The sequence below is a fragment of the Engystomops pustulosus genome, chromosome 2, assembly GCF_040894005.1.
Source record: "Engystomops pustulosus chromosome 2, aEngPut4.maternal, whole genome shotgun sequence".
In the NCBI taxonomy this organism is placed as follows: Eukaryota; Metazoa; Chordata; class Amphibia; order Anura; family Leptodactylidae; genus Engystomops; species Engystomops pustulosus.
The window spans coordinates 15,435,100-15,451,406 of NC_092412.1; the positions used below are offsets into that span (position 1 = coordinate 15,435,100).

At 48.6% G+C, this 16,307-nt stretch overlaps 1 protein-coding gene across 4 annotated transcripts in view; it reads left to right on the plus strand.

The window, feature by feature from the left end:
* The window catches only part of PDE2A (phosphodiesterase 2A), a 456,573-nt gene that overhangs the window by 404,144 nt on the left and 36,122 nt on the right, over positions 1 to 16,307 (plus strand). For all 4 annotated transcript variants that reach the window (XM_072133790.1, XM_072133792.1, XM_072133791.1 and 1 more), the window contains 7 exons: positions 3,357 to 3,396; positions 11,111 to 11,174; positions 12,371 to 12,449; positions 12,630 to 12,807; positions 12,888 to 13,000; positions 13,730 to 13,807; positions 15,330 to 15,452. In XM_072133790.1, coding sequence (XP_071989891.1) covers positions 3,357 to 3,396; positions 11,111 to 11,174; positions 12,371 to 12,449; positions 12,630 to 12,807; positions 12,888 to 13,000; positions 13,730 to 13,807; positions 15,330 to 15,452 — 675 coding nt within the window. The remainder of the gene's footprint in view (positions 1 to 3,356; positions 3,397 to 11,110; positions 11,175 to 12,370; positions 12,450 to 12,629; positions 12,808 to 12,887; positions 13,001 to 13,729; positions 13,808 to 15,329; positions 15,453 to 16,307) is intronic.

Below are 16,307 nucleotides of genomic sequence, written 5' to 3' on the forward strand. Positions count from 1 at the left end.
TGACACGGATATACAGTTCAGCCGCATGACACGGATACACGACGCAGGCGCATGACACGGATATACAGCGCAGCCGCATGACACGGATATACAGCGCAGCCACATGACACGGATATACAGCGCAGCCGCATGACACGGATACACAGCGCAGCAGCATGACACGGATATACAGCGCTGCCGCATGACACGGATACACCGCGCAGCCGCATTACATGGATACACAACGCAGACGCATGACACGGATATACAGCGCTGCCGCATGACACGGATATACAGCGCAGCCGCATGACACGGATACACGGCGCAGCCACATGACACGGATATACGGCGCAGCCGCTTGACACGGATATACAGCGCAGCCGCATGACACGGATATACAGCGCAGCCGCATGACACGGATACACGACGCAGCCGCATGACACGGATATACGGCGCAGCCGCATGACACGGATGCACAACGCAGCCGCATGACACGGATGCACGGCGCAACCGCATGACACGGATATACAGCGCCGCCTCATGACACGGATATACAGCACAGCCGCATGACACGGATATACAGCGCAGCCGCATGACACGTATACACGACGCAGCCGCATGACACGGATATACAGCGCAGCCGCTTGACACGGATATACAGCTCAGCCGCATGACACGGATATACAGCGCAGCCGCATGACACGGATACACGACGCAGGCGCATGACACGGATATACAGCGCAGCCGCATGACACGGATATACAGCGCAGCCGCATGACACGGATACACGACGCAGGCGCATGACACGGATATACAGCGCAGCCGCATGACACGGATATACAGCGCACCCGCATGACTCGGATATACAGCGCAGCCGCATGACACGGATATACAGCGCAGCCGCATGACACGGATACACGACGCAGGCGCATGACACGGATATACAGCGCAGCCGCATGACACGGATATACAGCGCAGCCGCATGACACGGATATACAGTTCAGCCGCATGACACGGATACACGACGCAGGCGCATGACACGGATATACAGCGCAGCCGCATGACACGGATATACGGTGCAGCCGCATGACACGGATATACAGTGCAGCCGCATGACACGGATATACAGTTCAGCCGCATGACACGGATACACGACGCAGGCGCATGACACGGATATACAGCGCAGCCGCATGACACGGATATACAGCGCAGCCGCATGACACGGATATACAGTTCAGCCGCATGACACGGATACACGACGCAGGCGCATGACACGGATATACAGCGCAGCCGCATGACACGGATATACAGCGCAGCCGCATGACACGGATATACAGCGCAGCCGCATGACACGGATATACAGCGCAGCCGCATGACACGGATACACGACGCAGGCGCATGACACGGATATACAGCGCAGCCGCATGACACGGATATACAGCGCAGCCGCATGACACGGATATACAGTTCAGCCGCATGACACGGATACACGACGCAGGCGCATGACACGGATATACAGCGCAGCCGCATGACACGGATACACGACGCAGGCGCATGACACGGATATACAGCGCAGCCGCATGACACGGATATACAGCGCAGCCACATGACACGGATATACAGCGCTGCCGCATGACACGGATATACAGCGCAGCCGCATGACACGGATACACAACGCAGACGCATGACACGGATATACAGCGCTGCCGCATGACACGGATACACGGCGCAGCCGCATGACACGGATATACAGCGCAGCCGCATGACACGGATACACGGCGCAGCCACATGACACGGATATACGGCGCAGCCGCTTGACACGGATATACAGCGCAGCCGCATGACACGGATATACAGCGCAGCCGCATGACACGGATACACGACGCAGCCGCATGACACGGATATACGGCGCAGCCGCATGACACGGATGCACAACGCAGCCGCATGACACGGATATACAGCACAGCCGCATGACACGGATATACAGCGCAGCCGCATGACACGTATACACGACGCAGCCGCATGACACGGATATACAGCGCAGCCGCTTGACACGGATATACAGCTCAGCCGCATGACACGGATATACAGCGCAGCCGCATGACACGGATACACGACGCAGCCGCATGACACGGATATACAGCGCTGCCGCATGACACAGATATACAGCACAGCCGCATGACACGGATTTACAGCGCAGCCGCATGACACGTATACACGACGCAGCCGCATGACACGGATATACAGCGGAGCCGCTTGACACGGATACACAACGCCGCCGCATGACACGGATATACAACGCAGGCGCATGACACGGATATACAGCGCAGCCGCATGACACGGATATACAGCTCAGCCGCATGACACGGATATACAGCTCAGCCTCATGACACGGATGCACGGCGCAGCCGCATGACACGGATATACAACGCAGGCGCATGACACGGATGCACGGCGCAACCGCATGACACGGATATACAGCTCAGCCGCGTGATGTACAGCGCAGACATTTATACTGAGTGCCAGGGTTTGCCATGTGCCCTCTATAGTTCGCCTGTGTCGTCTGGGACATTCCCTACAACTTTTTTTGGCCACTCAGTGCCTAAAGAGTTAATCCGCCCTGTCGCTTCTGTTGCGTTGCCCTGCGGTTAATTAGCAGAACATGTACATGAGATGATGGGGGTTGTGGTCGCCTTGTCCGCGCTCGCCTTTTCCCGTCGTCTGAGGGATGCGAGGCGGCGGCGTAACTCCGCACTTCATTAACTCCGCGACCTCATCCTTCAGTCTTTTTTCGGGTCAGGTGATTCCAAAGCGGCGAAGGTGGAAACGAAACACGAAGTTGGAGCCGCGTTATTATAATGGAGGAATTAACGGGAACTAATTATAACTCGGGAAGCGAGAGGGAATGACTGACAGCTCATTACTGCTGCGCAAACGGGGCGAGAGGGGCGATAACGGAAGGTGAGGGAGAGGAATGCTGAGCAACTACTTCTCACAGCTGAAGGTTTGTTTCAGTGTGTCAGACAGTCCTATGTGAATCATCTGCACCTTCAGGTCTCAGCCGGAGACTACAGAACAGACCTTCAGCTGTGAGAAGTATTAGATTTGTATAGGTTATCACTGTCTGGATGAAAAGGAGAATATTCTCATTCACTGACAGCAAGCAGAGATCCAGATAACGGTGAGGACTAGATAGAGAGTTGGTGTCTGGTAGCTGCGGATGGTGTCTGACGTGGTGGAGTCACAGCTCCCTCTAGTGGGCGCAGAGCTCATTACATCAGTGTAACAGGCTGTATGTACAATGATGAGAGATGTAGTCCCCCCTAGTGGTCACAGGCAGCTGCTGGGTGTAACTATGTTCCCCTCTCCTCTCACAGGCGCTGCTGCAGGTCGCCAAAAACCTCTTCACACATTTGGGTAAGTTCTATAAGTTCTGCATGTGAGTAATGTCTCTAGACTACTCCACCCAACCTCCATACTATTAAATTATCCAGTTTCTATGCTACTACTCCACCTAATTTACATACTACTACCTCCATACTAGTACTACTCCACCCAATCTCCATAATACTATCTTCATACTAGTACTACTCTACCCAACCTCTATTCTATTAAATTATCCAACCTTTTTGCTACTACTCCACCCAATCTACATACTACTACTAGTACTACTCCACCCAACCTTCATTCTACTAAATCATTCAGCCTTTATACTACTTCATTACACAACCTCCATAATATTCCACCTAAACTCCTTAATACTACTCCACCCAACCTCCATACTACTACTCTATCCAACCATCATCCTACAAGTCAACCCAACCTCCATATTACCACGTTGATTCACCTCCATACTACTACATCCCCCAACATCCATATTACCACTCCACCCAACCTCCATATTACTTCTACTCCATCTAACCTCCATACTACTACATCACCCAACATCCATATTACCACTCCACCCAACCTCCATATTACTTCTACTCCATCTAACCTCCATACTACTACATCACCCAACATCCATATTACCACTCCACCCAACCTCCATATTACTTCTACTCCATCTAACCTCCATACTACTACATCACCCAACATCCATATTACCACTCCACCCAACCTCCATATTACTTCTACTCCATCTAACCTCCATACTACTACATCACCCAAATTACAACATGACCCAACCCTATACTACTACTCCACCCAACCTCCATACTACTACTCCACCCAACCTCCATACTACTACTACACCCAACCTCCATACTACTACTCCACCCAACCTCCATATTGTTAGATTCCTTGCTCTTTTCTGTGTTTCCCCCTCTCCCCATAGACTCCTCCACTCTGTGCCTCCCTCTCATAGTATTTGCAGCTTTGGATGTGACTGGAGTATTAGATATCAGTCTGCAGTAAAGTTACTAGTGAGGAGACGAGGAAGGTCTTGTTATGGAGGGAGGGAGGGAGTCCGCTGCCCGGGAAGCGATTGCACTTTTGGCTTTTGTGCGTCTTATCAGGAGGTTATTTGCTCTGTGCAGCCTCCGGCTCCTCCACAATATATTGGAAAAGTTTAATCTGAGCTGATATCTGGATTTCACCCCCTCGGGCTCCAACACGGAGGTCCCCAGAGTAATACCCCCTCAGCCCGCGCTCTGCACAAGACTAAACGCTTCTCATAATGAGAAGACGGAGCCGCGAGCGCAAAGTACATAGAGGCTGCACTCACATCAGGGGTTATAGGAAGCAATGAGCCTGCTGGACTCAGGCTCTCCCCCTAGTGGTGGTGTATAATCTGTATGTAGTGAGCTCCCCCTAGTGGTGGTGTATAATCTGTATGTAGTGAGCTCCCCCTAGTGGTGGTGTATAATCTGTATGTAGTGATCTCCTCCTAGTGGTGGTGTATAATCTGTATGTAGTGAGCTCCCCCTAGTGGTGGTGTATAATCTGTATGTAGTGAGCTCCCCCTAGTGGTGGTGTATAATCTGTATGTAGTGAGCTCCCTCTAGTGGTGGTGTATAATCTGTATGTAGTGATCTCCCCCTAGTGGTGGTGTATAATCTGTATGTAGTGATCTCCCCCTAGTGGTGGTGTATAATCTGTATGTAGTGATCTCCCCCTAGTGGTGGTGTATAATCTGTATGTAGTGAGCTCCTCCTAGTGGTGGTGTATAATCTGTATGTAGTGAGCTCCCCCTAGTGGTGGTGTATAATCTGTATGTAGTGAGCTCCCCCTAGTGGTGGTGTATAATCTGTATGTAGTGATCTCCTCCTAGTGGTGGTGTATAATCTGTATGTAGTGATCTCCCCCTAGTGGTGGTGTATAATCTGTATGTAGTGAGCTCCCCCTAGTGGTGGTGTATAATCTGTATGTAGTGAGCTCCCCCTAGTGGTGGCTGTATAATCTGTATGTAGTGAGCTCCCTCTAGTGGTGGTGTATAATCTGTATGTAGTGAGCTCCCTCTAGTGGTGGTGTATAATCTGTATGTAGTGATCTCCCCCTAGTGGTGCTGTATAATCTGTATGTAGTGATCTCCCCCTAGTGGTGGTGTATAATCTGTATGTAGTGATCTCCCCCTAGTGGTGGTGTATAATCTGTATGTAGTGAGCTCCCCCTAGTGGTGGTGTATATTCTGTATGTAGTGAGCTCCCCCTAGTGGTGGTGTATAATCTGTATGTAGTGAGCTCCCTCTAGTGGTGGTGTATAATCTGTATGTAGTGATCTCCCCCTAGTGGTGGTGTATAATCTGTATGTAGTGAGCTCCTCCTAGTGGTGGTGTATAATCTGTATGTAGTGAGCTCCCTCTAGTGGTGGTGCATAATCTGTATGTAGTGAGCTCCCCCTAGTGGTGGTGTATAATCTGTATGTAGTGAGCTCCTCCTAGTGGTGGTGTATAATCTGTATGTAGTGAGCTCCCCCCAGTGGTGATGTATAACATGTATGTAGTGAGCTCCCCCTAGTGGTGGTGTATAATCTGTATGTAGTGATCTCCTCCTAGTGGTGGTGTATAATCTGTATGTAGTGAGCTCCTCCTAGTGGTGGTGTATAATCTGTATGTAGTGAGCTCCCTCTAGTGGTGGTGTATAATCTGTATGTAGTGAGCTCCCCCTAGTGGTGGTGTATAATCTGTATGTAGTGAGCTCCCCCTAGTGGTGGCTGTATAATCTGTATGTAGTGAGCTCCCTCTAGTGGTGGTGTATAATCTGTATGTAGTGAGCTCCCTCTAGTGGTGGTGTATAATCTGTATGTAGTGAGCTCCTCCTAGTGGTGGTGTATAATCTGTATGTAGTGAGCTCCCTCTAGTGGTGGTGTATAATGTGTATGTAGTGAGCTCCCTCTAGTGGTGGTGTATAATCTGGATGTAGTGATCTCCTCCTAGTGGTGGTGTATAATCTGTATGTAGTGAGCTCCCCCTAGTGGTGGTGTATAATCTGTATGTAGTGAGCTCCTAGTGGTGGTGGCTGTATATTCTGTATGTAGTGAGCTCCCCCTAGTGGTGGTGTATAATCTGTATGTAGTGATCTCCCCCTAGTGGTGGTGTATAATCTGTATGTATTGAGCTCCCCCTAGTGGTGGTGTATAATCTGTATGTAGTGAGCTCCCTCTAGTGGTGGTGTATAATCTGTATGTAGTGATCTCCCCCTAGTGGTGCTGTATAATCTGTATGTAGTGATCTCCCCCTAGTGGTGGTGTATAATCTGTATGTAGTGATCTCCCCCTAGTGGTGGTGTATAATCTGTATGTAGTGAGTTCCCCCTAGAGGTGGTGTATAATCTGTATGTAGTGATCTCCTCCTAGTGGTGGTGTATAATCTGTATGTAGTTATCTCCTCCTAGTGGTGGTGTATAATCTGTATGTAGTGAGCTCCTCCTAGTGGTGGTGTATAATCTGTATGTAGTGAGCTCCCTCTAGTGGTTGTGTATAATCTATATTTAGTGAGCTCCTCCTAGTGGTGGTGTATAATCTGTATGTAGTGATCTCCTCCTAGTGGTGGTGTATAATCTGTATGTAGTGAGCTCCTCCTAGTGGTGGTGTATAATCTGTATGTAGTGAGCTCCCCCTAGTGGTGGTGTATAATCTGTATATAGTGAGCTCCCCTAGTGGGGGTGTATAATCTGTATGTAGTGATCTCCCCCTAGTGGTGGTGTATAATCTGTATGTAGTGATCTCCCCCTAGTGGTGGCTGTATAATCTGTATGTAGTGAGCTCCCCCTAGTGGTGGCTGTATAATCTGTATGTAGTGAGCTCCCCCTAGTGGTGGCTGTATAATCTGTATGTAGTGAGCTCCCCCTAGTGGTGGCTGTATAATCTGTATGTAGTGAGCTCCCCCTAGTGGTGGTGTATAACCTGTAGGTAGTGAGCTCCCCCTAGTGGTGGTATATAATCTGTATGTAGTGCGCTCCCCCTAGTGGTGGCTGTATAATCTGTATGTAGTGAGCTCCCCCTAGTGGTGGTGTATAATCTGTATGTAGTGAGCTCCCCCTAGTGGTGGTGTATAATCTGTATGCAGTGAGCTCCCCCTAGTGGTGGTGTATAATCTGTATGTAGTGAGCTCCCCCTAGTGGTGGTGTATAATCTGTATGTAGTGAGCTCCCCCTAGTGGTGGTGTATAATCTGTATGTAGTGATCTCCCCCTAGTGGTAGCTGTATAATCTGTATGTAGTGACCTCCCCCTAGTGGTGGTGTATAATCTGTATGTAGTGAGCTCCCTCTAGTGGTGGTGCATAATCTGTATGTAGTGAGCTCCCCCTAGTGGTGGTGTATAATCTGTATGTAGTGAGCTCCCTCTTGTGGTGGTGTATAATCTGTATGTAGTGAGCTCCCTCTAGTGGTGGTGTATAATCTGTATGTAGTGAGCTCCCCCTAGTGGTGGTGTATAATCTGTATGTAGTGAGCTCCTCCTAGTGGTGGTGTATAATCTGTATGTAGTGATCTCCCCCTACTGGTGGCTGTACAATCTGTTTGTGGTGAGCTCCTCCTAGTGGTGGCTGTATAATCTGTATGTAGTGATCTCCCCCTAGTGGTGGTGTATAATCTGTATGTAGTGATTTCCCCCTGGTGGTGGTGTATAATCTGTATGTAGTGAGCTCCCCCTAGTGGTGGTGTATAATCTGTATGTAGTGAGCTCCTCCTAGTGGTGGTGTATAATCTGTATGTAGTGATCTCCCCCTAGTGGTGGTCTATAAACTGTATGTAGTGAGCTCCTCCTAGTGGTGGTGTATAATCTGTATGTAGTGAGCTCCCCCTAGTGGTGGTGTATAATCTGTATGTAGTGAGCTCCCCCTAGTGGTGGTGTATAATCTGTATGTAGTGAGCTCCCTCTAGTGGTTGTGTATAATCTGTATTTAGTGAGCTCCCCTAGTGGTGGATGTATAATCTGTATGTAGTGATCTCCCCCTACTGGTGGCTGTACAATCTGTTTGTGGTGAGCTCCTCCTAGTGGTGGCTGTATTATCTGTATGTAGTGATCTCCCCCTAGTGGTGGTGTATAATCTGTATGTAGTGAGCTCCCCCTAGTGGTGACTGTATAATCTGTATGTAGTGATCCCCCCCTAGTGGTGGAGTATAAGCTGTATGTAGTGAGCTCCCCCTAGTGGTGGTGTATAATCTGTATGTAGTGATTTCCCCCTAGTGGTGCTGTATAATCTGTATGTAGTGATCTCCCCCTAGTGGTGGTGTATAATCTGTATGTAGTGATCTCCTCCTAGCGGTGGTGTATAATCTGTATGTAGTGAGCTCCTCCTAGTGGTGGTGTATAATCTGTATGTAGTGATCTCCTCCTAGTGGTGGTGTATAATCTGTATGTAATGAGCTCCCCCTAGTGGTGGTGTATAATCTGTATGTAGTGAGCTCCCCCTAGTGGTGGTGTATAATCTGTATGTTGTGAGCTCCCCCTAGTGGTGGTCTATAAACTGTATGTAGTGAGCTCCTCCTAGTGGTGGTGTATAATCTGTATGTAGTGAGCTCCCCCTAGTGGTGGTGTATAATCTGTATGTAGTGAGCTCCCCCTAGTGGTGGTGTATAATCTGTATGTAGTGAGCTCCCTCTAGTGGTTGTGTATAATCTGTATTTAGTGAGCTCCCCTAGTGGTGGATGTATAATCTGTATGTAGTGATCTCCTCCTAGTGGTGGGGTATAATCTGTATGTAGTGAGCTCCTCCTAGTGGTGGTGTATAATCTGTATGTAGTGATCTCCCCCTACTGGTGGCTGTACAATCTGTTTGTGGTGAGCTCCTCCTAGTGGTGGCTGTATTATCTGTATGTAGTGATCTCCTCCTAGTGGTGGTGTATAATCTGTATGTAGTGAGCTCCTCCTAGTGGTGGTGTATTATCTGTATGTAGTGAGCTCCCCCTAGTGGTGACTGTATAATCTGTATGTAGTGATCCCCCCCTAGTGGTGGAGTATAAGCTGTATGTAGTGAGCTCCCCCTAGTGGTGGTGTATAATCTGTATGTAGTGATTTCCCCCTAGTGGTGCTGTATAATCTGTATGTAGTGATCTCCCCCTAGTGGTGGTGTATAATCTGTATGTAGTGATCTCCTCCTAGCGGTGGTGTATAATCTGTATGTAGTGAGCTCCTCCTAGTGGTGGTGTATAATCTGTATGTAGTGATCTCCCCCTAGTGGTGGCTGTATAATCTGTATGTAGTGATCTCCCCCTAGTGGTGGCTGTATAATCTGTATGTAGTGATCTCCCCCTAGTGGTGCTGTATAAACTGTATGTAGTGAACTCCTCCTAGTGGTGGTGTATAATCTGTATGTAGTGAGCTCCCCCTAGTGGTGGTGTATAATCTGTATGTAGTGAGCTCCCCCTAGTGGTGGTGTATAATCTGTATGTAGTGAGCTCCCTCTAGTGGTTGTGTATAATCTGTATTTAGTGAGCTCCCCTAGTGGGGGTGTATAATCTGTATGTAGTGATCTCCTCCTAGTGGTGGGGTATAATCTGTATGTAGTGAGCTCCTCCTAGTGGTGGGGTATAATCTGTATGTAGTGAGCTTCACCTAGTGGTGGTGTATAATCTGTATGTAGTGATCTCCCCCTAGTGGTGGTGTATAATCTGTATGTAGTGATCTCCTCCTAGTGGTGACTGTATAATCTGTATGTAGTGATCTCCTCCTAGTGGTGACTGTATAATCTGTATGTAGTGATCTCCTCCTAGTGGTGGTGTATAATCTGTATGTAGTGAGCTCCCCCTAGTGGTGGATGTATAATCTGTATGTAGTGAGCTCCCCCTAGTGGTGGTGTATAATCTGTATGTAGTGAGCTCCCCCTAGTGGTGGTGTATAATCTGTATGTAGTGAGCTCCCCCTAGTGGTGGTGTATAATCTGTATGTAGTGAGCTCCCCCTAGTGGTGGTGTATAATCTGTATGTAGTGATCTCCTCCTAGTGGTGGTGTATAATCTGTATGTAGTGAGCTCCCCCTAGTGGTGGTGTATAATATGTATGTAGTGATCTCCCCCTAGTGGTGGTGTATAATCTGTATGTAGTGAGCTCCCCCTAGTGGTGGTGTATAATCTGTATGTAGTGAGCTCCCCCTAGTGGTGGTGTATAATCTGTATGTAGTGAGCTCCTCCTAGTGGTGGTGTATAATCTGTATGTAGTGAGCTCCTCCTAGTGGTGACTGTATAATCTGTATGTAGTGAGCTCCCTCTAGTGGTGGCAGCAGGCAGATAGAATGTAATCCGGAGCTTTGTATCAGGAACAGGCAGCTGTTATTTTTAGACAGTTCTGGTTGAGTCATAAGAGACTGCAGTGAATGGTTTGTGACTCATCCCCCAGTCTAATTCCCACATAAATCCTGTGGGATCTTCCTCTTCGCCTGACGTATGCTCTGCAGCTGTGGTGGGGTCGGAGTGCTCACATATGTGTTCCAGAGAAGCGCGTTGTCCACACCACAATTATCATGTAGCAATCAGGGAGATTTATAGTGGAAAGATGTCCACCTGGTTATTGCTTAATATATGGTCTTAAAGGGGCAATGTCCCAGTGATTGGGGGGGGGGGGGGTTGTGCTGATGCCCACGTAATGCCACATTGGTCATTGGTTTAATATCTACCCCAATCACCATGTATGACCATCGCTCCTTATCCAACTGGAAGCGATGATGTCACCAATGTTTTTGTTTCTTTTTTAGATGATGTATCGGTTCTGCTCCAGGAGATCATCACAGAAGCTCGAAACCTCAGCAACGCCGAAATGTATGTACTGTACTGTAACCCAAGTCATCTCCTGATGTCCATCCACCCAGGAGACACCTACTCCAGGAGCCATCACCTGTGTTACTCTAGATTATTTCAGGAGTCCACCACTTAGTGCAAAGATGAAGTTGTGTAGATGTTCTCCAGTGATTGGCCTTGTATATTTTATCCAGGGTTTGGGTCAGCCAACCATAACCTTAGTCTTTATTATGTTGCCTGTAGATCTCAGGCTGGATCAGATCTTTTTTATAATGTGGACCACACCTAAGATCTAGTTTTGTAGATTTGGTCTAAGATGTTCTCTTGGAGACTTTGTCCTGGCACCGGTCTTGTAGACCACGTCCAGGATCTACGTGGTAAGTGGTTTCTGTGATCTGCTCTCTGGACCAGGATATGATGTTGTGAACCTAATTTAGAATGTAGTTCTCTTAGTCTGGTCTAGGATCTGGTCTTCTAGAATGGACGATGTTACAATTCTGTAGACCCAGCCTAAGATCTGATATGAGACGTCATCCAAGTTTTCTCTGTGGGTTTTTGTCTCGAGTCCAGCATCATAGCATTGACCTAGGATCTGTCCCTTTAGACCTGGTTCTAGGATATGTTTGGTTGCTGGTGGTCTTCCCTTCTAGACTAGTCTTATGAACACTAGTTCATTGTCTATTTTGTTGGTCTTTTCTAGGATTTTGTTTAAATAAATTTGGCCTCAGATCTGGCTTTATAGATATTGGGGAAGATCTGTTGTTTCAGACTTTATCCAGGATCCTGATTTGTAGACTTCACCCATGATCATGCCTGATGCTCCTGGACCAGGATCTGGTCTTGTAGATCCCATCTGGTTTTGTTATTGTTTGTAGTCTTCCAGATCTCATAGAATCAAGTCTTGCAGATCTTCTGTGTTCTTGGGTTTGGGTTGTCCAGTGATTTTCTGCAGCTTGTCCAAGAACTGGCCACTTCCATTGAAGACTGTGCATAGATGTCTAGTGAACCACGTCTTCCAGACCTCCAGATCTTCTGTGTTTATGAGGACCAGTTATTTTGTAGATTTTGGTTGCCCTTCACTGAAGTCACAACCCAAACATCTTGTAGCCCAAGTCAATGATTTGTCTTGTAGACCACAGTGAATCCAGTCTTTGAGCGGAGGTCTCGGCTCTTCTGTATTTATGTAATTTTGGGATGTTTGTCGTTTTCTCTTGCAGATGTTCTGTTTTTCTACTTGAGAGACACAGCCACGAACTGGTCGCCAAAGTGTTTGATGGAGGAGTGGTGGACGATGAGGTATGGACACATTGTAATCTGTCTCTTCCTCTCTCGTGACAACTCGTTACTTTGTTGCAACATTGTTGCAGATTGTAACAGCGCCACATACAGACAAGGAATAACACTGCACCCAATCATTCTTTTCTGTGTGCCATGAGGACAATGATGGGAGTATTACTCTCTATGATCTCTTGACAGAGCTACGAGATTCGGATCCCAGCGGATCAAGGCATCGCGGGACATGTAGCAACAACGGGCCAAATCCTAAACATCAAAGATGCCTATTCCCATCCCTTGTTCTACCGCGGTGTGGACGACAGCACCGGATTCCGGACAAGGAATATCCTGTGTTTTCCCATTAAGAATGAGAGTAATGGTGGGTGTGATCCAGGATTTGGCATGGGGAGGGGGTCTCTGGACATCCCAGACTGACACCATGACTCCTGTCTCCTGCAGAGGTCATTGGGGTGGCCGAACTGGTCAACAAGATCAATGGACCAGGATTTACCAAGTTTGATGAAGATTTGGCCACAGCCTTCTCCATTTACTGCGGGATCAGCATCGCTCATGTAAGGCCCTGTCTCTAGTGATTGGTGTCCCCCGCCCCTAGCATTTGGAGCACCCTGCCCCTAGAGGCTAGAGGGGTCCGGGGGCACTAATGGTTGGAGGGCCCCTGCCCCTGGAGGTTGGAGAGTCCCCGCCCCTGGAGGTTGGAGAGTCCCCATCCCTGGAGGTTGGAGAGTCCCCGCCCCTGGAGGATGGAGGGCCCCAGCCCCTGGTGGTTGGAGGGCCCCAGCCCCTGGTGGTTGGAGGGCCCCAGCCCCTAGTGGTTGGAGGGCCCCAGCCCCTACTGGTTGGAGGGCCCCAGTCCCTATTGGTTGGAGGGCCCCAGCCCCTATTGGTTGGAGGGCCCCAGCCCCTATTGGTTGGAGGGCCCCAGCCCCTATTGGTTGGAGGGCCCCAGCCCCTAGTGGTTGGAGGGCCCCAGCCCCTAGTGGTTGGAGGGCCCCAGCCCCTAGTGGTTGGAGGGCCCTAGCCCTTAGTGGTTGGAGGGCCCCTGCCCCTATTGGTTGGAGGGCCCCAGCCCCTATTGGTTGGAGGGCCCCAGCCCCTAGTGGTTGGAGGGCCCCAGCCCCTAGTGGTTGGAGGGCCCCAGCCCCTAGTGGTTGGAGGGCCCTAGCCCTTAGTGGTTGGAGGGCCCCTGGCTCTAGTGGTTGGGGGGGCCCTGGCCTGTAGTGATTGGAGGACCCCAGGTTGTATGAGTGCATTGATAGTAATCTGTCTGTCTCTTCCACCAGTCGCTGCTGTATAAACAGGTCCGAGAGGCGCAGTTCAGAAGTCACCTGGCCAACGAGATGATGATGTATCACATGAAGGTACGACAGTGTCTGTCACCAGGGGTGGCTGCTAGGGGGCGCTCTCCTATTAGTAGATAAACTGCTAAGGGCGGTTGGTATCTCTAGGACCCCAGAAAGTTATGTCTGGGGGCCCCTATGCACCGCTCCACTCTGAATGGCAGAGTCTATAGCTTCCCGCTCTCTTATGGCTTCCTGGGGGCAAGCAATTGTTTGGATGACTTTTTGGTAAATCTGCCCCTGACCAAGTATTAGTCCCATTAGGGTGGGATTACTTCATGGCAACCACTTGCTTGTTAGACCCGCCCCTCCGTCCACATACCCGCCCCTTTTCTTTTGTGACACAACCCCTTTAGTAACAGCAATTGTGTTGTTGTCATTACATTGTTACATTGTGTTGTCTTTACATTGTTACATTGTGTTGTCTTTACATTGTTACATTGTGTTGTCTTTACATTGTTACATTGTGTTGTTGTGGATGTCATTGTCTATGGCTGGTGGCACCAATGATTTTACAAGTCCCAGAATCCTCAGTCCGGCCTCAGTGTATCTAAGCTGCGGTACATGTGAGATATATAGATGTGAGGCTGAGACCAGATTCAGCAGCTGCTCAGATACAATTAGATACAAGGGAGAATCTGATATCATCAGTGCTCCCCAGCGTATGTGATGTCATCAGTGCTCCCCAGCGTATGTGATGTCATCAGTGCTCCCCAGCAGATGTGATGTCATCAGTGCTCCCCAGCGTATGTGATGTCATCAGTGCTCCCCAGCAGCTGTAATGTCATCAGTGCTCCCCAGCAGATGTGATGTCATCAGTGCTCCCCAGCGTATGTGATGTCATCAGTGCTCCCCAGCAGCTGTAATGTCATCAGTGCTCCCCAGCAGATGTGATGTCATCAGTGCTCCCCAGCAAATGTGATGTCATCAGTGCTCCCCAGCGTATGTGATGTCATCAGTGCTCCCCAGCAGCTGTAATGTCATCAGTGCTCCCCAGCAGATGTGATGTCATCAGTGCTCCCCAGCAGCTGTGATGTCATCAGTGCTCCCCAGCAGATGTGATGTCATCAGTGCTCCCCAGCGGATGTGATGTCATCAGTGCTCCCCAGCAGCTGTGATGTCATCAGTGTCTGTCCATGGCGGCTGTGATGTCATTAGTGTCTGTCCATGGCGGCTGTGATGTCATCAGTGCTCCCCAGCGGCTGTGATGTCATCAGTGCTCCCCAGCGGCTGTGATGTCATCAGTGCTCCCCAGTGGCTGTGATGTCATCAGTGTCTGTCCATGGCGGCTGTGATGTCATCAGTGTCTGTCCATGGCGGCTGTGATGTCATCAGTGTCTGTCCATGGCAGTTGTGATGTCATCAGTGTCTGTCCATGGCGGCTGTGATGTCATCAGTGTCTGTCCATGGCGGCTGTGATGTCATCAGTGTCTGTCCATGGCGGCTGTGATGTCATCAGTGTCTGTCCATGGCGGCGGTCACTGATCCCGGCGCGGTCCATGTGGAGATGATATAATAATCCCCTCATTGTCATATCTTCCAGGTCTGTGAGGAGGAAACAAAGAAACTGGAGAGTAAAGGAATCCCAACCGTGGCAGAAATCGATCCAAATTTTGCCAATTTCAGCTACACCCCCCGATCCCTCCCCGAAGATGACACCACCCTGGTGAGTACTAACCAGTGTATACCCCATATAACCAGTATACACCTCCATATAACCAGTATACACCTCCATATAACCAGTATACACCTCCATATAACCAGTATACACCTCCATATAACCAGTATACACCTCCATATAACCACTATATACCCCCATATAACCAGTATACACCTCCATATAACCAGTATACACCTCCATATAACCAGTATATACCTCCATATAACCAGTATACACCTCCATATAACCAGTATACACCTCCATATAACCAGTATACACCTCCATATAACCAGTATACACCTCCATATAACCAGTATATATCATCATATAACCAGTGTATACCCCATATAACCAGTATATACCTCCATATAACCAGTACATACCCCATATAACCAGTATACACCTCCATATAACCAGTATACACCTCCATATAACCAGTATACACCTCCATATAACCAGTATACACCTCCATATAACCAGTATACACCTCCATATAACCAGTATACACCTCCATATAACCAGTATATACCTCCATATAACCAGTATATACCTCCATATAACCAGTATATACCTCCATATAACCAGTATACACCTCCATATAACCAGTATATACCTCCATATAACCAGTATATACCTCCATATAACCAGTATATACCTCCATATAACCAGTATATACCTCCATATAACCAGTATACACCTCCATATAACCAGTATACACCTCCATATAACCAGTATACACCTGCATATAACCAGTATACACCTGCATATAACCAGTATACACCTCCATATAACCAGTATATACCTCCATATAACCAGTATATACCTCCATATAACCAGTATACACCTACATATAACCAGTAT